Below are 27,267 nucleotides of genomic sequence, written 5' to 3' on the forward strand. Positions count from 1 at the left end.
AATAACAATAAAAAACACTATTGTATCAAAACAAAGAGATTTTGTATGCAAACGGTTACAGTTATTAGAGGAAATTTGCATATAAAGATGGTCACATTGTTGATCTTCTAATCTTTCTTCTTCTCTTTCTTTGCTGGTTTGCTGTATATGATGATTTGGCTCAAGATTGCACCGTTTGTCAGTATCCCAACAACCGAACCCATAACAACTTTGAACAAAATTAAGGATATAAATATCGATAGACAGAAAAAATAAAGATATTTTAAATAAGTAAAAGAGTATTAATATAAAGAAGCATACCACTTGTTGGAGCTTTTTCTTGTAGGCTAGTAAAAACTCACTGTAAAATAGCATAAAAACATCATAAATAGATTTAAGTTATAGCCTGCAAAATCAAGAGTTATACATAATTAAGTGGAAATAAAAAAAATAAGCGCACCTATAGAGCCAAGAGAATTCATAAACGAAGTAATGAAGCTAAGTTCCCTTGTGCTTCTGTTCTGCTCAACGATAACGCATTCGTCATAATATAATCGTTTACAAAATATAACGTCTTTTAATATAAAACAATTTATATATATTTATATATATATATAGAAAGGGGTTCAAATAAGTATAAAGAGTTTCCTAGGAATGGTAAGAACCAATAGATTTTTGACATTTGGCATTAAAACCTATGGTAAAAGAATAATTCTAGGAAACTATGTCGGTTATAATGGTGAAAGAGTAATTCTAGGAAGCTATGTCGGTTTTTGGTAATTTTAAATCTCAACCATTGATTAACATGATCCAATGGCTATGATTTAGTCCTAGTCTTCCTAGAAAACTATCTCCTTTTATTTTAACCCACCCCTATATATATATATATATATATAACATTTCTTCCAAAAACACAGAAACACGCAACAAACTCTACAATTTTATCAAATTTCCTACTTAATATAGACAAATTGCAGGAATGCCCCTAGATATTACATGATAATTGTAGACATAAATCTATTGTATCAACAAGCCGGAACAAAATGATATAGTTCAGGAAAGTAGTAACTTACTTTAAAGTTTTCATAAATCTGTGGGACCCTAGCAAAGAAAAAGATTGCATGCTGGGATGCCTGAAACAAGCAATTTCTTCAACACAGTTTAGCAAATTCAAAATTAAGATGAAAGAAGACCGAGACCGAGAAAGTAGTCAAACATTGATGAAAATAAATCGGGCCTAAATAAAGTAGTTTTCCACTTACATATAGAGCTTCAAAAAGAAGGGGATCAATTTTCCCAGCTAAAATTGTCGGCGCTAGGCCACAATATCTGTAATAATCTGAGTAAAGAATGCAGTTTATATACATATAAAATGACTTATCTACCAGTCAGGCGTTGGTAAATGCATGTTTTTATTACCCTCTTAAAAGAGGTCTAAGGTTTGAATATAGCTTCCACTTGTTTCCTACCTTAACCTTGAAGGCCGCATGCTCTCACTCTGACTCGCTAGTAAAGTATTGGTAGGGCCCATGAATTTTCCCTAACGGGTTCTCATGATTACCAAAAAGAAGAATTCACATAGAAGCCTTTAGGGGACTACATGGAAGTAGTGTGCATGAAACCGAAAAAAACTGAACCCTAAACCAAAAAAACAAACCCAATAAAAGCCAACGTTTTGGTTTTATGTTTTTATAAACACCAAATTTTCGGTTCTATTTTGGTTTGGAATCTAATTAAAACCGAAAAAACAGAACCGAATCTATAAATTTCCATTTTTATTTTGAATGTTAAGTAAGTTAAGAATTTATTAAGTTGCGTAACCCAAATATTTTAGCCCAAATATATAATAATTAATTTACAAAGAGTCAAAAGAGATATAAGCCGATAGTTTTATGCCAAAATTCTTTTTTTTTGTCAATTGTTTTCCAGTACAAAAATTTCAAGCCTAAACACAAAAACCGAAAAAACCAAAACCAAACCCTAAAAAACCGAAACCAAACGGTTTTCAATAACTTGCCCATGCACACCCCTACACAATTGTAAGTGTCTGATTTTGATTCTCCTCTAGCAGAGGTCTCAAGCGTGAATCCAGTTTCACTTGTTCCTGCCTTAACCCCTGAAGGCCACTCTCACAGGTTAGCAGAGTATTGGCGGGGCCCATGAGTTTTCCCTAACAGTCTCTCACAATTAACAAAAATAAAAAAGAATCAATGTAGGATACAACAACGCACGGACCCAAGTAAAGTTGCCCACACGCGGAGAGAAATAATAGATGGTTGCAACCAAAATTATAGCTGCAACAACAAAAAAACATTGAGCTCTCACAATAAACATCTTGTGCTGGTTTATTCTACTACAAGAAATCCAAAAAAAAAGTGGTGATTTTGAGATGCAGATACCTTGGATAAGAAGAAAGGCCAACTCTCCATAAGCTGTGTAAAGAAGATGGTTGTAGTGAAAGTAATGTTTATTACTTGAAGGTGTGAGAAATACATAAACAACTACATCTATTTATACACAAATAAACCCTAGCTATCGACCCATAAAAGGCCCATGGGCTTTAGCCAACTATATGGGCTAAAACCCTAATTATAACTAAATACAACTAACACTCCTCCTCAAGTTGGAGCATAGATGTTAATCATGCCCAACTTATTACAAATAAAATCTATCTGAGCTTTCCGGAGCGGTTTAGTTAGAATGTCTGCTAGCTGAAAATTTGTCTTCACATGAACTGGTTGAATGGAAGGAGGATCAGTTTGTGTGCCTACTACTCGATCTCTGATAAGGTGGCAGTCGACCTCAATATGTTTTGTCCTCTCATGAAATACTTGATTCTTGGCTATGTGAATGGCTGACTGACTATCACAGTATAACCTCACTACGAGATTTCAACAAATAAACCCAAGTAGTGCGAGAATAGTCATCAATAAAGGTAATAAAATATTCAAAACCCAACGTAGATTTGATAGGGCAAGGACCAATACATCAGAATGCAACAGTTCAAAACAAGAACTGACTCGATTGGGCACCCTAGGGGGATAGGGACGCCTGGTATGTTTACCAAGTTGACACGACTCACAATGAAAATTAAAAGACGAAAGTGGTAAATCTGGTCGCATTTGCCTCAGAACCGCTATAGAGGGATGACCTAACCGACAGTGAGCCTCTCTGACAGCGGAATCACATAAGTTTGCTACAGGACGCGAAAACGAGGATATACGATAGAGACCTCCTGATTCAAAACCAGTACCAATTACCCGATTTGTTCCTAGTTCATGAAAAACGCAGTGAGTTGGGTAAAAGGTCACTGAACAGTTGTTTTGTTTGGTAATCTGACTCACTGAACAAAGACTGGTAGAAAATTTAGGAACAAATAGGATAGAAGACAGTTTTAGGTTTTCCGAGTTACTGATGGATCCTATGCCGAGAATGGGACATGAAGATCCATCGGCAAGACGTACTGGTGCATGGGAAACATTTTGAAGACTAGAAAAAATACCCCGATTCCCAGTCATGTGATGTGTGGCTCCAGAATCAATCACCCATGATAAGTCAAGGCTAGAAGGTTTACCTGAATGTGCCGAGATGGTTTGAGGATGAGGCAACTGGGAGGTAAGAAACCGTTGAATAAGATCATGCTCCTCTTTAGTAAATGTATACATGTATGTATTTTTGCCCATAGTGATACACGAAACTGAAAATTGACTGTGAACAGTAACAAGTGCGGGTGGAGGGCGGGAACAGATTCCGGCGTAAACAGTTACTCGTCGTGAACAGTTAATCCCGGCAGCGAACAGTTAATCCCGGCAGCGAACAGTAATCCCGGCAGCGAACAGTAACTTTCCGGCAGCGAACAGTAATTCCGGCAGCGAACAGTAACTTTCCGGCAGCGAACAGTAATTCCGGCAGCGAACAGTAACTTTCCGGCAGTGAACAGAAATTCCGGCAGTGAACAGTGACTTCCGGCATGAACAGTAATTTCCGGCGTGAACAGTGTTTTCCGGCGTCAACAGTATTTTCGGCGATGAACAGTGATTCGCGTGAACAGTGCTCGTCAGTGAACAGTAGTTTCACGGTCGAAAAAAAAAAAGATTTCGTGACAGGACAGAACAACAAGGCAGGAGCTTGTTTCAGATCTGAAGGCTGCTGGTGACGGCTGGTCAGACTCGGGTTCGGGTCAGATCGCGGCTAGGATTTGGATCGAGAGCCGTAGCTCTGATACCATGTAAAGAAGATGGTTGTAGTGAAAGTAATGTTTATTACTTGAAGGTGTGAGAAATACATAAACAACTACATCTATTTATACACAAATAAACCCTAGCTATCGACCCATAAAAGGCCCATGGGCTTTAGCCAACTATATGGGCTAAAACCCTAATTATAACTAAATACAACTAACAAGCTGAAAACGGAAGGCCTTTATGAAGACAATATGCCAACGCAATGGTGTAACCAACTACTTCCATTTCAAAAGCCATAACACTAAGACCTCTCACACTTTTATGTTGTATGATTTTCATGATCTGAAAATAAAAATAAAAATTAAATAAATAAAAAAAACATAAATTCAAATCAGTGCTTATAAATGAACGTTTTGAAAGTGATTATGTGATATTGAAAAAAAAGGCCTAGGGCTATCATAACATGTCGGACACGACACGATAAGACACGATGACCTGCTGTGCTAAACACGAACACGATACAATAACTAATCGTGCCATTTATTCCAAACACGACCATAAACCTGTTTAGTAACAGGTTAACCTATTAAGAAACCAGTTTAAAGACACAATGAATAATAAATGTGTAACAAAACCAAAATTTTCAAACGAGCATAAAAGTCTTAACTAATAGATAATTCAAAACATATTTGAAACAAAAAACCACAAATCTGTAGCATATTTGAAACAAAAAACGAAAAATCCATAACATACTTGAAACAAAAAACCATAGAAGCAAATCAAAACATCCAAAAAAAACGTAATATTGAGTTCTGAAGAGCATTAGTGAAATGTTGTTTGTAAGTATGACTTTATGTTTAAGACTTTAGGAATGTATATATATAACCTGTTAAAACCTGTGACGTGTTAACAGGTTCGTGCCATAAATTGACAGCCCTAATAAGGCCTCATAAATTAGGTTACATAAGTAATTTCATGTCATCCTTAGATAATTGGTGCTTGTCATTGTTACAAATTGATTAAACAGTTGACTAACTCAAAAGCCAAAATACATCTATGAACAGTCAATTGCACATTAAAATTGTTATTTATGATGATAATATTTTACCCCAAAATACTGTGTAAATTGAATTAGATAAGATTGGGGATAACTTGCACAATATTATACTTAAAACAGATTAGAATTCACAATCAAACAGGAAAACCTAATGCTAACCGAGCTCTAACATTATTCGTATCTAAAGATCAACAATAATATTCTGAAGTTAATGTCAAATTGTAACAAATTAAGAACTAGGTTAAATAATTGTGATCATAGATTACATGAAAAATAGTGTAACTGAACCTAGAAATAAACAATACTCTGAAATTGACGTCAAATTGTAACAAATTGAGAGCTAAGGGTGATCAATTGAGATAGTAAAACCCTAGATGGCATGAAAAATGGTGTAATTGAAGCTAAAGATGAATCAATTCTCTTGTAATTGAACCTGTGGGACTTTAACGGTGGTTGAAGCGGCAACGATGGCGTAACCTAAGAGCTTGGAGATGAGGGGAAGCAAACAGTCTTTCTCAGGGACTCTGCCGGCGGATAATGATCCGAAAACGCAGGTGAAATCCATCCCCAAGAACTCCATTCGAACCATTTTCAGTTTCACTCACCGATGGCTTCTGATTTGGGGGATATCCGGTGCAACGAATTGAATATGTTTGATGATAAAATGAAAATGAAAATGGGTCTTTTAATACATCGGCCCATATACACTTATTTTCCAGTCACAGACATTTTTAAAACCAAGAGACCTTACCAAATACCAAACCAATACCGGCCGAACAGCATTTACGTTACGATATAACAATATTATACATGCGACATGATTCAACATAGAGCTGTCGCAATATGCGAGCATAACTTACTACTTAACAAATCTTTCAATAAAGTAGCAGCTTTTGCAATATAAAATGTAAAGAAAATAGAGTTGGAGAATTATCATCATGACAAGATGTATAGTGGTTTTGATGGACGTCAACATATTAACCTCACGTCAACTCATTGGTTCTCAAAATAAACTATTGGAGAACCTTGTTTAAAATAAATCTTGTATTTAAAGTAAGAACCATCCAGAATTACTTTGGTAAGGGTTATTGAAGAAACACTAAGTGACCCCGGGCAGAATACGGATAATCTGGGGGTTAAGTAGATGTTTCCCACGAGGGTTAGGTCCGGCAAAGATGGTTCTTCTTCAGATGACCTGCAAAACAGACACCGTGAGCTTCTTCATTGGCGCCATCCGTGCATAAAAGCTAGAACTAATTCTTTTTCAGTTTTTTCAAAACTTCTGGAAAGATGGTTAAGGTTACTCCGGTGTCAAGGCCAGCGAGTGACCAAGAAACCCCGGTAACCACAACCCCAGCTACTGGGGGGAACACCGGCGAGTACACAATTTTTACGAACACTACCCCGGTTACCCAAGCCGGGGCAAGTGCAGTAAACAATTCGGGACAAGCAGGTTACACAAATTTTACGAACACTACCCCGGTTACCCAAGCCGGGGCAAGTGCAGTAAACAATCCGGGACAAGCCGGTTACACAAATTTTACGAACACTACCCCGGTTACCTAAGCCGGGGCAAGTGCAGTAAACAATCTATCACTGGGATTCCCCGATGCCCAGTTGGAGAGACGTCGTCGAAGCATTTGTGAGATGGGACGCTCACGCACCTCGGGCCGTAATGAACGCTGAGCAGACTAATGCGTGTAGAACCCCAGTTGGGGAAAACACGAATGAAACTGCAGCTTCAATGTTGGAGACTACATACTGCGTAAACAACGAGATTCCGAACCAAGTGCATATCGGCTCGAGAGGCTCGATGACACTCCCATCCCAAGAACATGGAAGGGAGCTCAATTACACAGACTGCATGTAGATCAATTCCAAACTTGTAAAGAAAAGGCCCAGAGCCACTTCTAATGGAAATGATTCTCCTTACCACATTGACGCTGATGGTCTTACATTTATACTTATGAACTTTCCACACTGATATGCCGGTATTCACCGCATAAATAAGTGGGGAAGTAAGTCGTTGCGTGTGGACGGCGGCAAAACCCGCATAAACACAAAACGGCAAAAAATTTCTAACAAATGACAACCTTCACGCAGGTCAGTTATAGGTAAAGTTTGGTCATCCCACTAAATGAAAGTGCCGGTCCTATCCGCACAATCATGATAGAGGAAACTGAACATTAACCTATTGACAGCCGCGCGTCGAAAGGTTTAACTTATCCAAAACACTGATATGCCGGTATTCACCGCATAAATAAGTGGGGAAATCGTTGCGTGTGGACGGCGGCAAAACCCGCATAAACACAAAAAACGGCAAACTTTCACGCAGGTCAGTTATAGGTAAAGTTTGGTCATCCCACTAAATGAAAGTGCCGGTCTTATCCGCACAATCATGATAGAGGAAACTGAACACTAACCTATTGACAACCGCGCGTCGAACGGTTAACTTATTCAAAACACTTGGAAAATTGCTAAGTTAAACTAAAGTATGCACAAGCGAATCATATATTGTTTATGCGGCAAAACAAGTGCCAAATTAAGCTATAGTATGCATGAGCAAGTCATATAACGTTTATAAAAGCAAGTCATCCAGTGAAAGTGGCGGTCCTACCCGCACAAACATTTATATTTCATGAAAATTCAAACATTACAAGAATGGCCGGGTATCTACCCGCCTACAGAAATATAAATCTATCCTAACTCTGGGAAGGGATCTCAAGGTTCAAGCTTCAGGACCACTCCCTCCAAACCCACTTGAACCCGCACCATCAGTAGAGCGTGGCAGTTCAAGGAAAGCCTTGAGAATAGCTAGCCCATCATCAGCAGCAGCAATCTCGTTCACCTTCTCCACCACCGGATGCGGGAAGGCAGCATACTGGTTCACTGCTTGGTCATAAGCAGCTTCAGTATCCACGTCATATAAAGGGAAGTTGGAAGGCGGGATGCCCTTCTTAACAAACCCTAGACCAAGCAGGAAGCCAACCTTTTCCCCATCCTCATGGGAAGCATTGAGGGCCGCGCTCATGGCATCGTCATAAGATGTGTTCGTGAAGACTCAATGCACAACCTACAACAAGAAAAAATACAAGTATCAAAACCTTTTCTAAGCACAAAGAAAAACGTAAAGACATTATGAAGCTATGCATACCTGCGACAACGCTTCTCGTAGAAGCCATTCCTTGGTAATCAGAGCTTCTTGGAGGGCAGCTTGAGCTTGGTTGCGGGCACGTTTGGCTTCATTTTTGTTAAGGTTGGCAAGCAACACTTCCTTAGCAGCAGCCTCTTCAACGCCCTTCAGCTTACACTCAGTATGGTCAAGCATACCCCTCTGATCCAAGATCTCTTGAAGCTTCTTGGCGTCTTCCATAGCCAAAGCATCATGAGCCTGCTGAAGCCTCTCTAGTTTGGCTTTAAGCTCCTCATTTTCGGCGCGCAGAGGTTCAGCAACGGCTTCAGCCTTGGTGGCCCTCTCGGTCGCGTTTCGCGCAGTTTCCTTAGCCAACCGAAGCTGTTCATTAACAGGTTGGGCAGCCTTGGAACGGGCCTCGAGCCGGGCCTGCACTTCAACCTCGAGGACCTTAAATGCCTTTTCCTTCTCCGCAGCAATTGCAGAAAATCTCTTGTTCTCCTCCCGGATAGCCCGCGCCTGAGCCACTGGATACGCGCAACCTTTAACTTGTCGTTTTCACTACAAAGCAACTCGACGCGCGGCTGCATCCGGGCAAGGAGAATCCGAAGCTCATTTGTCAGCCTACCCTCCTGGTAGCTAGACATGGCTTCCCCCAACGCGCCACTTGGGGCCGCGTGACGCGCCCACTCGACGCAGTCCACAGCCGTCCGGAGGGTTGTTCCCCGGCGGATGTTCCACCGTGGAACATACACCGGAGGGTTATACACCGTGGAACATACACCGGAGGGTTGTTCCCCGGCGGATGTTCCTAACTGCAAAAACAAAACGCAGTTAGGAAAAGATAAAAAAAAAATAGGCCAAAATAACCCTACGCACCTGTAGGGTCGACAACAGGCCGGTAGCCCCCAAACCCATCACCCGAACCTAACGGATATCCATCCAAGAGGTCAGGCAGATGGGAAGGAGACAGAGATTGGCTAGAAGCCCCAAACATACCTGCTGAACCGGCCGGGGACGAGGTAGTCGCCGGTGCCGGAGGCATGGTTGAAGCCGCCGCGGTAGAGACCATCGGTGGTGAACTCACTAGAGGTGAACTCACAACCGTGGCCGCCGCTGCGGAGGAACCCGCAGAAAAGCTCACCGCCGGCTCAGTGAAGGACGCAGTGAATATGACACTGACAGCCGGCGGAGACGACGTCACAATTGGAACAGTTGCCTCAACCGGGTGAGCAACTGAACCAACGCTTGAAACAGGCGCGGCCGCCTGGGTCATCGCCTCGGGTAGGTTGACCAAACCCACCGTCATGGGTCCAGAGGTACTCCTCCCCACTCTACTTTGGAATGCGGTTGCATCCACGCCTGCACGAAGACAAGATATATAAGTATAATTGCGGAAAGATATGAAGTTAAGGTAAATGAAGTTTATACTTACGAGTCCTCTTGAGCTTGAAGGTGCGAAAAGGCGGGGACGAACCCGATGGAGCCGGCCTCTTCATACCGGTCACCGTCGTCGTCCTGGGCCGCTCGGAGGTGACAACTATCTCAACCTCCGGAACAGTGGTCTCACCACCACCAGGGTTCCCCGCCGCCTCCTCGCTTTCGGTCTCCGAATCTGTCCGGTTCCCCTGATCGGCAGTAGAGGCAACCTTCGCCTTGCCCTTCCCGCCAGCAGCCTTCTTCCTCGGCGCGAAGAAAGGACCATCTGCGGATTCCTCATCAGAAGATGACAAAATTAGAGGAATTCCAGCAGAGGTTTGAGCATTGAGAGGTCGAGGGTTAAATAATCCCTTACCTGGCCGCGTGGCGCTCAGAATCTCGTGGCCCGGCGGGTAGACCTCCACGAACCTATCTGCCGTTTGCTCCAAAATGGGCAACTTGTTCTCGTCGAGAGCACGAGTACCCAGCCGAGCGGGACCACCGCTCTCACGCGGTTGCAGAAGCGACTGCAAATTGTTCCCCTCTGAAAATAAACAGGAAAGCAGTTAGAAGAAAAACCCTAAATCAGCAAAAAGATATGAAGCATACCGTAAGGGATAGAGTTCAAAACGTATTCGAGGACGATGGGAATCTGTGGCGCCTCTGCCCCAGCATCCTTCCATACCCGGCTCATCCCAAGCATCACCATCCCAGACTCCGTAAAGCGGTAAACCGGAGTCTGGATCCGGGAGATCTTGGCAAACCATTCCGCCTCCTGGTAGTTGGAGGCGTGAAGGCTGGGGAGTGCTCTCCCGTTCTTGAATGTCATCGCAATAGGGACGACACGGGCAGAGATGTAGAAGAACTCCAGCTTCCAAGACCGAAGACTGCGCTCGGTAGCACAAATCTTCAAACCCTTGATCCGGGTGACCAAGGTGTACCAGCCTTGGATGCACCTCTAGGAGTAGAAGGTCATCAGGCGGTCGACATGGGGCTCCACACCAAGAATGAGGCACACCCATTCAAAATGGCGGATCTTGGCGATCGCCATCGGGTGTACCTCCGTCAGGTGCACACCGTGTCTCTCCAAAACACGGTATACAAACTTCGTCAAGGGGAACCTGAGATTCCCATAGACGAAGAATGCAGCATATACCCCTATCTTGCCTTTGGGGGCATCGTACACCGTCTGATGAGGCTCAGGAAACTCAGGCTTGAAAGGCTCGAGCATGAACTTCCTGACGATGAACTGATAAAGATCGACGGGAAGAGAACACTGGCACTCACCAGCAGTACTCTTATCATCCTTATCAGACGTGGACGTCGGGTTCTCGGCGTACACGTCAGACTCCTCGGCGGTAGCCTCAAGATCATGAGTAGAAGACATGTTTTAGATGTAAAGAAGGAACGATTTCAGGAGAATGCTCGACGGAAAGTTAGAGTATTCGCCGGAAATCGTTTAGAAGAAGAAGACAGAAGTGAAAGTGTGGATGAAGCTGAACCCTCTCCCCCTTTATATACTCATCGCAATGAATGCGATGAATTTAATGCGGGGGAGAGAGAGAAACGCAGGTGCAATGAAACTATGACACGTGGAAAAAGCAAGCTGGCAACAGCTGTTGACAGGACACGCGCCGTAAACTTCGAGCCCACGCGCCCAAAAACTCGCGCCCACGCGCCTGAAATAAGCGTCTGGAATGACCATATACTGTCACGTCACCATAACTTCATGCACGTCCTGAAACTGTCAGAAGAAACCGTCAGACCACGCTGACGTCCCTTCAACGGTTAGACTTCTTATCCTTTCACCAACTCTTCGAATTTCAAAAAAATTCAAAAAGATTCAAAAGTAAGCGGAACTATACCCCCTTACCTTGGCAACCAAGTAACTATAAGACAGGTGCGAGTACAGTGTCAAGGCAAAACCCTTCACATACTTAGCACCTGCAAGGAATTGACGCCAAGAATACCTCGGCAACCAAGTAACTATAAGACGTGTGCGGGTACAGTGTCAAGGCAAAACCCTTCACATACTTAGCACCCGCATGGAATTGAAGCCAGGAATACCTCGGCAACCAAGTAACTATAAGACGGGTGCGGGTACAGTGTCAAGGCAAAACCCTTCACATACTTAGCACCCGCAGGGAATTGAAGCCAGGAATACCTTGGAAGTAAAGTAACTATAAGACGAGTGCGAGTACAGTGTTAAGGCGAAACCCTTCACATACTTAGCACTCCGCAGGGAATTGAAACCAAGAAGGATCTTCTGGGCCATGCTTGCGGAAAGGGATATAACATCCCCGCATAGCGGGAACGTTGAGAACTAGATTGTTGGAAGCTCCAAGATGGAATTGGTTGTTTAACATAATTGATCACTATGTTTAAAACTACCAAAACCCCGTGGAGAATCTACACAAGTGAAACTCAACGCTCCCGACTTGCGAGGAGGTTACACACCTACCCGCATCATACCCAAAGATCAAGCAGAACAGTGGGAAATTCTGCACGTGACATTAGGAAACCCGCGGGAAGAATCCCCGCGGAGAACCTTAAAACTAAACCCTTTTCAAAACCCCTTGCTTAAGTCCAAAAGTTCACCTCACTTATTAACAATTCATGAGAAGAACATTGGACTGGGGGGACTTGAAGAGGTAGGTCCCAGCAGAGCCCAGTTGGACCCGCAAGACTCACCTTCAACAGGGACGTCTGCGCGGTTGGACCCGCAAGACTCACCTTCAACAGGGACGTTTGCGCGGTTGGACCCGCAAGACTCCTTAAACAGGGACGTCTGCGCAGTTGGACCCGCAAGACTCACCTCGAAGAGGGACGTCTGTGCAGTTGAACTCGCAAGACTCCTTAAAAGAGACGTCTGCGCAAAGACCAACTGGATCCGCAGGACCAACCATGCTCAGAGATGCGACGTCCTTACGCGCAGTACGCTAGCTGCTCCCGCAGGAAACGCCTCCCAGTGGTCGACGTACTCCGCCTATTCCCGCAGCTACGGATACTAGCCATCAGGGAAGGCTACCCGCACAGCAAGGCTACACGCACAAGGCACTTAACTCTCAAATAATTCAGTAATGTCACCTGAAGAGGGAATGAGCAAGCCGGGAATACTCTCGCCCAAATGAGCCAGTCCGTACATTACTGGAGGATCTTTTGTACTGTACCTGCCAATGTATGGACAAAAGATCTGACCAAAGCTGCGACAGCTCACTGTGATAAAGGAATAGTACACAGCCAGCCTGGTCACTATCAGCCGCTGCCTACTCACCAACCCCTGTCACTATCAGCCGCTGCCTACTCACCAACCCCTGTCGTAGCACGTGCATAGCCTGCAGTTGGTGGGAAAGGAATAGTACACAGCCGGCCTGGTCACTATCAGCCGCTGCCTACCCACCAACCACCAGCATGGCACGTGCGTAGCACACAGTTGGTAGAACATGAATACTATTCAGCCGGCTGTACCTGCTTGGAAACCTACATTCGGCTATAAATACTCCAACACCTTGGAACGGTATGATCATCTTATCATCTTATCTCATAGCATCATATCTGCTCTAGTCATTTCTCTTAATATACACTTATATTCAAGAGCAATCTAGTCTGATTCTCACGCCGGAGGGTGGTCACAAGGAGGTACCCCCCCTTCTCAGTGACGAGCTCACGGTGTCTGTTTTGCAGGTCATCTGAAGAACAACCATCTTTGCCGGACCTAACCTCTCATGGGAAACATCTACTTAACCCCCAGATTATCCGTAATCTGCCCGGGGTCACTTAGTGTTTCTTCAGTTATTAACACCTCATTGTTTATGAGAGATGCGCTCAACAAATCACATACAACTCAAAATGGAGAGTTTGTAATATTTATGGCTATCTCTTTCTTCTTGATCTTAACTTTTGAAATGTTTCTTGTTACATGTAAAAAGCTATCATTTTTACTAAGCTTTTTGCATAAGTTTCAAGACACTATTTCTTTTTAAATAAAAAGATAAACAAGAAATCGGTTCTAAGATGGTAGTGTGAAAACCATGAGTTTCAAAAGGAAAAAAAATGAGTAGCTAGGAAAAAAAATAAGTGTTTTGTATTTTGTTCTCTAAGATTGTTTGATTTCAAATGAACTTGGGTGTCCTTGACACATAATTAGACTAGCGTCCTTAAAGAAAAGCTTGCTTGGTATGTTGAAGTTTCAAGCTAGGACTTTCCTTCATCCTTCTTGTTGCTACAACGACGTAGCTAACAACAAGAGTATGGCAATCCAAGAGTACATCCGAACCAGAGCTTCTATACCTGCTAAGAATCAAAGAAAACATGGCCGGTTAATCTCACTATAGGAGGGGGTCTCCTATGATCGACCTCCGGCGTGAGAATCAGTGATATGATACGATTATAAGGTTGTAGGAGTGTAAAGAGAGAGTTAAGAGAAAACGGGATAAAGATAGAATGAGAATACCTTTGGTGAAGTGTTCCTTATATAGGCAGTCAAGAGCTTCCATGGGGGAAGCTAAAGCTTCCTAAGAGGAAAAGGTCAGCTTTCCTTTCAGTTTACGTAGCTAGGTGTAGGCCATTTCCATATAAGCTTTGCTCCAGCTTTTATCTGTCCTCTTGTTACTTTTACTTTATGGCAGACACCACCTTTTGTCAGCTATGACTTTATCTGACATTACTGAGCAGGAGCTTCCTAGTCAACTTAGGAACCATGATGGGAAACTATCAAGCGTCCTATCTGGAAGCTTATGTTTATTGCTGTCTTGTTCCTAAACTTCCCTTGCTTATAAGCTTGTTGTTTGCTGTTCAGCATATTCCCTTGGAACCCCTATCATGTCATTTGGACACCATGCAAAAATGTCTTTATTATTTTGCAAATGAGTTATGAGTTTACTCATAGTTTGGGAGGGAAGCTTACTATTGATTTTGATAGCTTGTTCAGGGTAAGCTGAGCTGATGCTTATTTCATCCTCCATTTCCTCATGAAGCTCCCATGATTCTTCAGTAGCTGCTATGAGTAAAGCTTTTGGCGTTAGGACCAGAGTAGCTATTCCTCCCGTGGTTGGAAATTTCATCATGCCACGAGCTATGGATACCACTGTATCGGAAATGGCAATTCCAGTTCTACCAATTAGTATGTTACAGCTAGAAGGATACCTGACGACTGTGAAGGTAAGCTTCTTTACTCGAGAAAGATCTCGGTCTCTGAGCCTGACGTCTAAAGTGAGCTTCCCTAAGGGAATCACCTTCTCTCCGGTGAAGCTTTTGAGAGAGTTCTCTGTGTGCTGGAGCTACTCCTTGATTTCTGAAGGGAGCTGAAGGAAGCATCTTTCATACATCACCTCTGTTGCTACCCCACAGTCCATGTAAGCTCAATCTATGGGGAAGCCATTCAGCTCAGCTTCCACTATGACTGGAGTTGTGACTTTGTGGTGAGGGTCAGTTGGAGGGAAGCATATGTTCTGCTGGTTGCAGGCAAGCGTTCGTTGCCTCTTGTTACATACCTAAACCATGTTTACTCCGAATACTTTCTTCCCATTCCTTTTACCTTCTTTAGGATCTTTCAGTAGTTGAGCTAGCTTGCCACTTTGGACACGTCTTCAATACGCTTCTTTAGTTGGAAGCAGCCATTGGTGTGGTGGCCAATGTCGTTGTGGAAGGCACAAAATTTGCCTGCATCACGTTTGCTTGCTGGCTTAGACAACAGGCAAGGAGGACGGAAGTTATGTTTAACTTCCTCAGTCGCCAATATTTCTTGTGGAGTTTTGGTTAGAAGCGAGAAGATAAGTTTATCCTTCTCTTGAGGTCTGTGGGACTTTAACGGTGGTTGAAGCGGCAACGATGGCGTAACCCAAGAGCTTGGAGATGAGGGGAAGCAAGCAGTCTTTCTCAGGGAATCTGCCGGCGGACAATGATCCGAAAACGCAGGTGAATTCCATCCCCAAGAACTCCATTCGAACCATTTTCAGTTTCACTCACGGTACGATCGATGTGATTCTGATGGCTTCTGATTTGGGGGATCTCCTCTCCGGTGCCCAATATCTCAACCAAAGAAGTGAATATGTTTGATCATACACTGAAAACGAAAATCGGTTAGTTTGGGCCATTGACTTTTAACACATCGGCCCACACACACTTATTTTCCAGTCATAGAATTTTAAGTTTTTGTACATTTTTAAAACCAAGAGACCTTACCAAATACCAAACCAATACCGGCCAAACAACATTTTGTAACATCCGTTAATTTCCGATAAAAAGGTTTAACCTTGTAGTGTTGTGTACACCTTTCGGGCTTGACCCGGCATTCTTCCGAGAGCTCCTTGCCACCCTCGTAAACGTATTTTACTTAACTTTTCTTACAAGTTCATCCATTTGTAAAGTGGAGGGGCTAGGATGTATTATTGTTAATATATTATTTACAAAAAAAAAATAATCCTAAACCCTAACCCCTAGTCCGATCGGCGCCCCCCCTCCCCCTCTCTTCTCGATTTTCGTGCAAGACCAGCCCGTATTCGGCCATCCAAACTTCAATTCCAGGTCGGTATTAAATGTCTACAACCTTTTTTCACCTTAATTCATCCATATGGCGCGTTTATTCGTCGAAATTCGGTTGTTTTTAGGCTTGTCGGGTGGCTGTCCAATTGGGCAGTTTCGGGGCTGTTTCGGCTAAGGTTTTTGCACCACAAACTTCCTAGGTATGTCACTTTCAACATACTAAAATTTCATGGTCATTGGAATTGGTTAGGTCGGCCAATTGTTAATAGTTTGAAAACTAGGATTCGGTTGACTAGTTTGTGAGTTGTTGTGTTTAACGCGTTGTTTGAGGGAATTGACAACCAATTCGAATGTTGTAGACTCGGAATGATATGTTGGCTGTGAAAAACTGATTTTTTTGAGTATTTGGGGTGAATTGGTTGTCGGTTACTTGAACGGGTCGGTACGACGCAAATTCGCGTTTATTGGTAATTTGTGCATCGTGCTTGCGAATTACCGACCCATCCAACTCGTGTAGCGTCGTGTGGACTTGTTGGCTGTGATTCTACTAAATTTGGTCCACACGGGGCTGAGTTGGTATCTAAGTGCATAAACAACCCGTTAACGCGCGTATCCGATAAAGTCAACTTTCGGGGGTAAATTGGGAACCCTTTGTCCCCGGGATTATCTAAGGGTGGTTTTGGTAAATACATGGCCTCGGGGGCTGATGTAATTGAATTTGGTAATGTCAAGGCTTTAGGTCAATCAAATCATGTTAGAACGTCTCGTAGGATAAGTGAGTCGGTACATTTAGTTAGTAATCTTTGTGTGCAATCCGACAGGCTTGTAAACTGTGGATTGGCTTTGAAGTTCTCAAACTCTTTGGTGTTTGTGTGGCTCGTTTCAGGTGAGTTCATGATGCCCTTTTTTACTCTTTTTACGTTTTGGGCTAGCATATACACCGAAATACAAATTTTATACGATTTTACTCGTTACAACGATTTGAATGGTATTACATGGTCTTACTCGTGATTGTGCATTTTGAAAGCTATATTGGAATTATTTGCTACGCTTTAGGATATTTTAGACTCGTTTATGGTCTTATATCCTTTAAGGTTACATACGTCGTTGATGGTCTAGACTCGAGGAAGTTAACAGGCTTGGTAGAAATTGAATATGAGTAGACCTATTTACTTAGTTCACGTTGGGATGATATATATATATATAGCTATTTATATATATATGTATGTATGTATGGAGGTATGTATGTATGTATGTATGAGTATGTGTTACATTATAGCCTACGGTTGTGTGATGATATTTAGTTCCTCGTGACTAAGAATGATGTGAGTAGGCTTATTGATGTGTGTGTGCATGGTGATCACGGCCGGGTCAAATATATTACTCGGGTTTTCAAATCCCGTGGTGGAGAGGCCCGTATCACGTGCTTGGATGTGTAAGCTGTGACCGAGTCAAATATATTACTCGGGTTTGACCCGTGGTGGAGAGGCTCGTGTCACATGCTTAGGTCTTACCGCGTCCGGGTCAAATATATTACTCGAGTCTTGACTCGTGGTGGAGAGGCCCGTGTACGTGTGTTCGATGATGAATGTATTATTTGGTGAATTATATTAATTATTTTATTATTATCCTCTCTATTGTTTAGAATTATAAGTTTTGAAATAAAGTATGAAATGTTGTTTATGAAAACCTGAACTCACTCAGCTCTAGCTGACTTTGTGTATATGTTATTTTGACTTTCAGGTTAAGGGTTGGAGGTTACCGCTTGGATGTGCTGGAGACTACTCGGAAGGTTGAAGGCATTTCTGGTCAAGGATTTCAAATAAAACGGATATTTTATCTACATTCGATTTTGGACACTTGTACCTGTGTTTAGGACTTTTAATACTTAAACTTTTTCCGCTGTTATTTTCTCTGAACTGGTTTTAAATACAAAGAATTGTTTGGTTTTAAATTTTTGTGAAATTGTGGATGTGATTTCCAACTGTAGGATTCCCGGGATTCGGGGTCTTACACATTTACGTTACAATATAACAATATTCAACATAGAGCTGCCGCAACCTGCGAGTATAACTTACTACTTAACTTTTTTTTTCAATAACGTAACAATTTTTGCAATATAAAATGTAAAGAAGATAGAGTTGGAAAATTATCATCATAACAAGATGTATAGTGGTTTTGATGGACGTCAACATATTAACCTCACGCCAACTCATCGGTGTTACACCCCAACCTAAGGCGAAAATACCGGAGTACGAACCGTTTGTTCAAAACTCTAAAGGTACTATCATACAATTTAAATATGAATATCTAATTATTCATTTATTTCAAATTTCAATTCAATTGCACAAATTTTCAAACAGAATAAATATAAACCAAAATAATTAACAATTCTAAAACTAAGATGAAATAGAGCAAATATTATTTATGTTATTGTCTAAGGTCTTTCTATGCGTTCTTCATATTAACTTCAAATCAATTGATAACCTACATATGCGTAGAAAATAAATAGAGATTTGTCAACAACACATGTTTTGACACTAATATATATATATATAATAAATGATAAATGCGCAAACAAAATAGTGCGAGTAATAATCAATCAAACTGTGATCAAATACTGTGTCAGTTGACCGTTGCCTTGCGAATTGGGCATTGGCTACTGTGACTAGCATATAAATGTGGGTGGACCATCGCCATGCGAATCGGGCTTTGGCTACTAAGACTGCATATGATCATATTTTAATGTGATTATGATTGACATCTCCGAATACGATAAAATAAACACTTAAACAAGTAGCAATTGACATTTAATTGAAATACACACAATATTTACGTTTGCGAGTTTGTGTATATATAGAATATAAAAATATGAATTAGATACGCATATGTCCCCAGAACGTTTGAAAACAGTAAAATAAATGGGGAATGATATCTCACCTTATTGCTTAGGCGAGTGAGCGAGAAATAAGAATAAAAACACGATTAAACGAATGAACCGTTCTTTAACGTGCTGACTGAGATAAACCGAACAGACCTGAAACTTTGAGACAAATAACTACTGTTAAAACCGAGAACATTTCTGCTGGAATCGTTCCAAACGGATGTCTATAACTCCGGTTATGAGAAAATCAACTTTTAAGCGAACTGGTACTGACCAGAATCCGAACAGCAAGTCAGAAGTCAGGTCTTGGTCAGTAGCCTTAAAATCAAAAATAAAAGTCTTCTGGACCGAAAGCCGGTTCCGACCAGAAGTGTTAGAAATTGATTGGTCAAAGTTGTTAACCAATATGCCCTTAAACGGGTCGGAGTCAAATAGACCCGTCAATTCCCCTCAATCTCATAAATTAATTGAGGGTTATTGACTAATGAGTAATAATGAACAACTTACAGCAAACAGCTTACCTAGATAGTACTTGAATCGATGAGAAAATAAAGTCAAAGGTCGGTAATATAGCAAAGTCAAACACGAACACTTGTATCTTGAGTAATATAGCAAAAACGAAAGAGAAATCGAGTGTACGATGAGGGTGATGTCTGAGGAATAATATTTTAGTAACTTTTTAGGGGTTGGAGATGTGGTTTGTTTAAATAATCAGTGGTTCAATTTGTAGAACAATAATTCGACTCGTTTAGATAAATGAATAATATATTGATGATGAAATTAGGTCTTGTGATCTCTAATATATCGATCAAATCACAAGGAATGAACATAGACACTTCTCAACAGCAAATTAATTAACTTGTAGCTTAATTTTCGTGATTTAGGGTCGTTTAGGGAAAGATTTAGCATTAAACGAGAATCGTAAACGATTTTGGCTGAACAGACCTTCCTTTGCGCCGGGCGAAGGATCCAAGGCCCTTCCTTCGCTCCGCGTGAAGGGTGGGCTTCTATCAGCTTTTGTTTTTTTGGCAATGTTAGTTCTTGAAGTTCCAAAACGGCAATTTTAAACCATTTTATGCAATTTTAAGAGTTTTCTAAGGGCTATTTGACATATTTGAAAGTTAAGGAACTATGAACTAAGTTAAACATATTTAATTACTAATAAATGCATGATTTTATTGATACGAAATATCCGAATTACGTTCCCGAGTCGAGCAAACAAATACAAATACGAAAAATCCGAGATGTTACAACTGGTTCTCAAAATAAAGTTTTTCTTCAATAATTTATCTCTAAACTATTGAAGAACCTTGTTTAAAATAAATAATGTATTTAAAGTAAGAACCATCTAAAATTACTTTGGTAGGGGTTATCAATACCTCACTATTTATGAGAGATGCGCTCAACAAATCACATACAACTCAAAATGGAGTGTTTGTAATATTTATGGCTAACTCTTCTTTCTTCTTGATCTTAACTTTTGAAATGTTTATTTTTATATGTAAAAAGCTATCACTTTGACTAAGCATTTTGCATAAGTTTCAAGACACTATTTCTTTTATATAAAAAGATAAACAAGAAATCGGTTTTAAGATGAGGGTGTGAAAACCATGAGTTTCAAAAGAAAAAAATAATGAGTAGCTAGGAAAAAAAATAAGTGTTTTGTATTTTGTTCTCTAAGATTGTTTTATTCCAAATGAACTTGGGTGTTCTTGACACATAATTAGACTAGCGTCTTTAAAGAAAAGCTTGCTTCGTATGCTGAAGTTTCAAGCTAGGAACTTTCCTTCATCCTTCTTATATAACTTCATCAAGATTGCTTCTATAACCTATTCCATGGTGGCTTTAATTTCAAGGGGCGTAAATATAGATATTTGTTTTTCGGTTTTATCTTTATTGCTTTGAACTTAAGATGCGAAATAATGCTTCCGTTGATTAAATATTTATAAAGATTGTTAAAAACCCAACATTATCTATTGGTGTAAACAATCCGAGCTTCAAACTTTTTTTTTTCTAAAGCTCGAGCTTGACTCGTTTCAAACCTTATATGCACTTTTAATTATTCTTATATATTTTGAAAAAACCAATGTAAGGTGAAATTAATAAATAGATGTTTAAAAGATTTAAAATAAACAAGACTTGACAGACTTAAACAATCTTCTTATAGAAGGTTTAACCTCATCTTCAATAACTAAACGAGCTTTATTGACCAGACTAGAGGTGGACAAATAAACCGGTTAAACGAACCGACATGAAAACTGAACCGAAACCGAACCGGTTTGAAACCGACGATTTATGTAGAAACCGGTTTGGAACCGATTGAAACCGTAGGTTCAGAACCGGTTTGTAATTTTCTCCACCAAAACTGGTTCCAAATCGGTTAACCGAACCGAATCTGGCTAAAACCGGTCAAAACCCGAACCGAAACCGATTAAAACCCGAACCAAAACCAATCGTAACATTGTAAAAAGCCGGTTTCAACCCAAACCGAAACTGATCATAAACCGGTTTTGACTTTTGTTGACCAAACCGAACTGGTTTTAACCCAAACCAGTTTCGTGTCTTAAACCGGTTTGTGCACCTCTAGACGAGACTCAATAAAGCTCAACTAATCGAATTAAGTAGAATGGATATTCTAATACACCGTTAGTTTAAAGTAGTTTAAACCCAGTTGAAGATAACACTAATAAAAAGAAGTAACCACCCTTTGTTCCCACCCCTCAAAACCACCACCACCACCACCACCGTCTCGTCCGTCGATCGCAACAATGAACGTCGGTGGAGCCATTGCCGACACCGATCACAAACCCTCACCGATCTCCGAATGGACACACACACTCTCCCGCCGCTACCAACACATCCTCGACAAGTCAACGCCCCACGTTCTCCACCGCTGGATCGGCTTCTCCGTGGTGGTTTTAATCTACGCCCTCCGTGTTTACTTGGTTCAAGGCTTCTACATAGTCACGTACGGCCTCGGAATCTACATCCTCCAACTGTTCCTGGCGTTTCTCTCGCCGCAGGTTGATCCCGAGCTTCAGGACGGGCCTTCGTTGCCCACTCGTGGATCGGAAGAGTTTCGGCCCTTTGTTCGCCGCCTTCCCGAGTTTAAGTTCTGGTCAGTCGATTTTGCTTGTTTTGATTCTAATAGATCTGGATTGAATTGGATGATGTAGTTTATTAATTATTAATTCTAGTTTGTGAAACCCGTAAGTTAGGTTAGACCCTTGCTTGATTTGTAATTCATTGATCAAAATGTGACATTCAATTCAGTATCAACAAGCTAATGAAATTGTGCTCTGTAACCAGTTAGGATAGATGCAATATGTTCCTCTACAGTAATATTAAAGCAGATACAATTTTGTTAGTGTAAACTAGGGCTGAGCATGGTTCGGTTCGGTTATTAGGCGAAACCCAAACCGAAACCGAAGAAATCGGTTATTTCAATATGCTAACCGTTCGGTTTTTAGTTTTCCGGTTAATTTCGGTTATTTTCAGTTTTTTTTCAATTATGTGTTGACATTGCAACAAAAAAATAAATTAAAAAACGAAAATGAATATTTTAAACTTGTAAAGAACATGTTAGAGTACAACAATCCACATATATATTGAATTCAAAAAACAAAAATAGGCACGTGTTACGTGGAACTATATGAATGCAACGCTGCTAAATAGAGTTTAAAAATTAAAAAGCATTAAAAGTTTAGTCTCGATATTCATTCATCATCTTATTTATTTATCTTAAAAAGTTTAGTCCATTCCTCATCATCTTGATAAGCTTTATCATCATCAATCGGTTCGGTTTTTTTCGGTTTTTTAAAAATGGATAACAGAATCGAAACCGAAATTTCGGTTTTTCAAAAAAACAAAAAATTAACCGTTGGTTAATGCATCGGTTTGGTTTTTTCGGTTAATTCAGTTTCGATTCGGTTAATTCGGTTTTCTGCTCACCCATAGTGTAAACTAACCCCCATAACTGATTGTGATACATCATCGACTTTGCTTAATCATCTACAATGTTGTTAGTTAGTTACAATTATGGGCTGTTTGGCAACCTCTATACCAATAAGTGCTGAATTAAAGTACAACGGTATGGTAGTGATTGGTGGTGGAGGAGGTGCTGGTGGGTCGAGAAAGTGGAGCATGAGTGACATACCTTGAGGGTTATGAACACATGTGAATGGACAAAGGGGTAAAATTTTCATTCAGCATCATTATGAAGCTTAATGGGTAAGACATAAGAGGTTTGCCAACCGATTCAGAGGTGTCATTTGAGTAAACCAAACACGCTTAATGCTAACTGATTCAGAGGTAGCCTCTTAAAGGAGGTAGCTTACCAAACAGCCCCTTAATTTGTTAAGTGGTTGACTAGTTAATTGATTAGATAGTTGTATCAACCACTATAAATACCTTGTTAGGTTCATTGTATTAAACTGTAAATTATAATCACAACTTTCACATTTCGTAGTCTCCTCTTAGGCTCTTATTCTTCTTAGATGTAGGTTAGATTGGATTTCTAATAAGTACAATTTCAAAATCACCCTCTGAGTGATGACAAAGTAATTGCATCTAAACAAGAACAATAAGCGAATGCCCAGTGGCGGAGCCAGGAATTTTCTCTTATGGGTTCCAAATTTTTAGGTGCTCGATCTTTTTCTGGCGTCAAAGTTTCTGGCCCGGATGGGTCGAGTAGGCCATTCGGCCAAATAAATAAAACACAATATCACTATCATAACAAATGTACATCATCGTTGTTTTTGGCTTGAACTGGTGAAAGTGGCTATAGTATTAGTCTGGACCTGGTTGATATAAAAAAATTGCCCGGTCGTTGTTTTGGCTATTTTTCTATTTAATTTTTATTTTAGTATTATGTTTAATGTTAATCGGGTAGGGCTTATTAACCCATATTATTAATAATTTTGGGTTTTTTTAAAATCTATATAACATATGTGGGTTATTATTGGTCGATTAATCGTATTTGTTACTAATTTTTGTTGTTTTTTTTTAAGTTTTTATATTTATAGAATATTATTCATTACTAAAAAACCTTTTTAACCAATTTTTTCATAATCAATGTGTTCAAATACGTTTTTAAAATGATGTTGGGTTCGCCCGCCAGAAAAGAGTGGGTTCGTTCGTTAAATCGTACCTATAGCTTATATATGAAACCGAAAATTGACCGGGTTCGGCCGAACCCGGTGAAACACATGTGGCTCCGCCATTGCGAATGCCTAAATTGTTGAGCATTTAAAAAAATGGAAAGTGAATGATCATCTAATTCAAATTTAAAATTGAAGTCTTTGTTGTATCATGTATGCGTCTTTCAGTTTTGTTCATTTGGTTAAGTTAATGGCCATAGTATTAAGGATTTAAGGTAATGCTGCTTACTAGAGCAGTGTTTTCACGACCTCACTGGACCGGCAAGTCGGACTAGGAATCAGATATGGAACTGGTTTGGTTAAGCCTATTTAACCATTTCAAGTTTGAACCAGCCGATTAACCATCGGACTGGTGAACTGGTTAAATTGGTTCGGGTTTCAATTTTTGTTACTTTTTTGGTTTTGTTTTTCATTCTGTGGCTCATTTATTACTGGAGGCTCCTATTTTATTTATTGAAGTCTTACTATCTTATTATAATTGCAAATTCACACCAAAACATAAAGTATTTTTATACTTTTATACACATATGCTAGTTCTAAATTTTGTATTGTTTATAACATCATCCTGTTCTTAAATTCAATACAACCAATCCAACTAGTGAACTGGTAACCCGGTAAGGTGACCAGTTTGTTGTGCAGTCCGGTTATGAGAACATTGTACTAGAGGTGAAAAATGGGCAGGTCAGGCAAGTTAAATTAACTTTTAAAACGGGACTATGCCAAAAACGATTAATTATTTGTGTTGGTTAAAACAGGGCCGGTGTGGGTCGGATTGAACCAATTCACTGTTTAACACTACTGCATGGGCCACATGCTAACATAAAATTTATCATTATAACAATAGTTTAGCAGGTTGTATGCTTTAACAGTACAGTTTGATCAGTTGTCAAGCATTAACCCTTTTGATTCGTTTAACCTTTTCTTTTTAGCTTCTTTTTATTATATTTAACAATCTGATTTGATAGATATTATTATTTTCAGGTATTCGCTTACAAGGGCCTTCAGTATCGCGTTCATTCTCACATTTTTCAGTATGTTTGACGTGCCTGTATTTTGGCCAATCCTATTATTCTATTGGCTCGTATTATTCGTTTCAACAATGAAGAGGCAGATAATGCACATGATCAAATATCGATACGTTCCCTTCACATTCGGCAAACGGGTACCTCCAAAATCCCTTTTAAATTTATTTTAGTTCTAAAAAATCCATCTTTTTTTATCTTGGTCTGTAAATGAACAGGAACAATTAAACGAACGGTTTTTTTTTCTTTCATCTTCGTTCATTAAGAAAATGAGTGTGTTCATGTTCGTTTATGTTTGTTCATTATTATTATAAACGAACGGTTCACGAACATAAACGAACAAACATTACAAAACTAGAAAAGTTGTGACGAGCCTAAACAATTTAAATGAATGTATATGCGAGCGTAGAACGAACTCAAACTAACGTAAACTAACAAATATAAATAAATGCAAATGAACGAATATAAACGCGCATAAATGAATGAACATAAACATAAATGAACAAACAAGACATGTGTTCATGTTCGTTCGTTTAACTAAATTAACAAAAAGATTTGTTCATATTTGTTTGTTTATTAAATAGACGAACATATATTAACTTACCGGCAAACAGTTCACTTAACGATCGGTTCGTTTAGATGCCTATAATTTTATCTAAACAAGATTTGAAAATATCTTTTGCAGAAATACACGGGAAAGAAAGCTGAAACGGTTGATGATGCAACATCTGGCAGACCTTGAAGCTTTTTGGTGAGTTAACTTGAAATATTAATTTGCTGAAATTCTTTTGATTTCTCAAATTTTGTTGAGAAAAATGTGACAAAGTATGAAAAGTGTATTGTTTGTTTTAGTAACCTTTCTTGTAATATTTTGTAGTTCTGTTTCTGAAATTTTGACCTTTGCACGAAAGGGATCGCCCTTCTTAAAATTAAATAGTAATTTCTTCTTTAAGAAAGTGTTATTAGTTTTCTGCTTTCATATGATATCCATTCATCACTTCTTTTATTTATGACACATTTTTTTTTTGTAAACGGGTCAATTTGGGTAATCTCTATCTCAAAATTGGATAACGGGTCAAAATAGTTGAAAGTAGCCCAAAGTGTATTTTGCATTTATAATACCTCATAAATCATTTTGGTTAAATATTATAATTTTTGTGATCATATTTGGCACCCTAATAATTTGGACAAAAGGAATGGCATTTTGCCACTTCTAAGAAAACCTAGGTTTGTGAACGAACCGAACGTTTAGTGAACTAGGTCTGTTTGGCGGGGAGTTTCTTCATGTTTGTTTAATTAATAAATGAATGAATATGAACAATTTCTTTTTCTTCACTTAGTTAAACAAGTTAAACATGTGAACATGAACACATGTTCTGTTCCTTAATTTATGTCCGTGAACATTTGTTTACATTCATTTCTGTTTTGCTAGTTTACGTTTATTTAAGTTCATTGTTCGTTTGGCTTTTAGGCCCTTCACAACTTTTCTAGTCATGTTAAGTTTTTGGCCTAATAGATTGATGTGCAACTTTGCTTTTCATTAGTGTTTGCTTGGTTACGTTTGCTCTTCTTATGTTCACTTATGTTCATTTGTGTTCATTTACGTTTATGAACCTCATTTGTAGTATTAGCAAACAAAACGAACATTCATATTCTCTCAACAAACGAACACAAACACATTCATTCATTCTCTCAACGAACAAACATGAACAAGAAAATCCTGTTTGTTTAATTGGCGCTCAATCGTTTGTTTTGTTGAAGTTATACGAACAAGCATTCACATTCTCCGTTCGTGTTTGTTCGGTTCCTTTACAAAGTCTACAGAGAACTAACTCTTTTTACAACCGACCCAAGACCAAGGACCAAAGACAGTCTGTTGAGTTGGGTTTGAGCCGAGTCATGCAGCTTCTTGGAAAGAGGGGTGATGGGTGTGGACCTCTGGTGTGA

The 27,267-nt window shown here is 40.0% G+C and overlaps 2 protein-coding genes across 2 annotated transcripts; one reads left to right on the plus strand and one right to left on the minus strand.

Moving 5' to 3' along the window:
- Positions 1-410: 410 nt before the first annotated feature.
- LOC143578793 (mannose-P-dolichol utilization defect 1 protein homolog 2-like) lies at positions 411-5,809 on the minus strand. The gene is made up of 7 exons (XM_077062269.1): positions 5,654-5,809; positions 4,382-4,505; positions 2,379-2,411; positions 2,201-2,273; positions 1,242-1,308; positions 1,053-1,112; positions 411-500 (listed from the first exon to the last, which is right to left on the minus strand). The coding sequence occupies exons 1-7, from the start codon at positions 5,807-5,809 to the stop codon at positions 411-413; spliced, it is 603 nt and encodes a 200-aa protein (XP_076918384.1).
- Positions 5,810-21,907: 16,098 nt separating this feature from the next.
- LOC143578799 (protein RER1A-like) lies at positions 21,908-26,227 on the plus strand. Its single transcript, XM_077062275.1, has 3 exons — positions 21,908-22,257; positions 25,280-25,460; positions 26,006-26,227. The coding sequence occupies exons 1-3, from the start codon at positions 21,908-21,910 to the stop codon at positions 26,060-26,062; spliced, it is 588 nt and encodes a 195-aa protein (XP_076918390.1). The 3' UTR covers positions 26,063-26,227.
- The last annotated feature ends 1,040 nt before the right edge of the window (positions 26,228-27,267 follow it).

This window comes from Bidens hawaiensis, unplaced genomic scaffold (genome assembly GCF_021521415.1).
Source record: "Bidens hawaiensis isolate Kalapana, Puna unplaced genomic scaffold, B.hawaiensis_p1.1 tig00029337_1, whole genome shotgun sequence".
NCBI lineage: Eukaryota > Viridiplantae > Streptophyta > Magnoliopsida > Asterales > Asteraceae > Bidens > Bidens hawaiensis.

Excerpts from the sequence above, each read along its gene's own strand:
- LOC143578793 (XM_077062269.1), bottom strand. The coding sequence starts at position 5,809 with ATGGTTCGAATGGAGTTCTTGGGGATGGATTTCACCTGCGTTTTCGGA. Across the intron at positions 2,412-4,381 it reads AGGCCTTCCGTTTTCAGCTT|CTTATGGAGAGTTGGCCTTT; the intron begins GTTAGTTGTATT and ends TTCTTTACACAG. Across the intron at positions 1,309-2,200 it reads ACTTGGGTCCGTGCGTTGTT|ATATTGTGGCCTAGCGCCGA; the intron begins GTATCCTACATT and ends AGATTATTACAG.
- LOC143578799 (XM_077062275.1), top strand. The coding sequence starts at position 21,908 with ATGAACGTCGGTGGAGCCATTGCCGACACCGATCACAAACCCTCACCG. Across the intron at positions 22,258-25,279 it reads CTTCCCGAGTTTAAGTTCTG|GTATTCGCTTACAAGGGCCT; the intron begins GTCAGTCGATTT and ends TATTATTTTCAG. Across the intron at positions 25,461-26,005 it reads CCTTCACATTCGGCAAACGG|AAATACACGGGAAAGAAAGC; the intron begins GTACCTCCAAAA and ends TATCTTTTGCAG.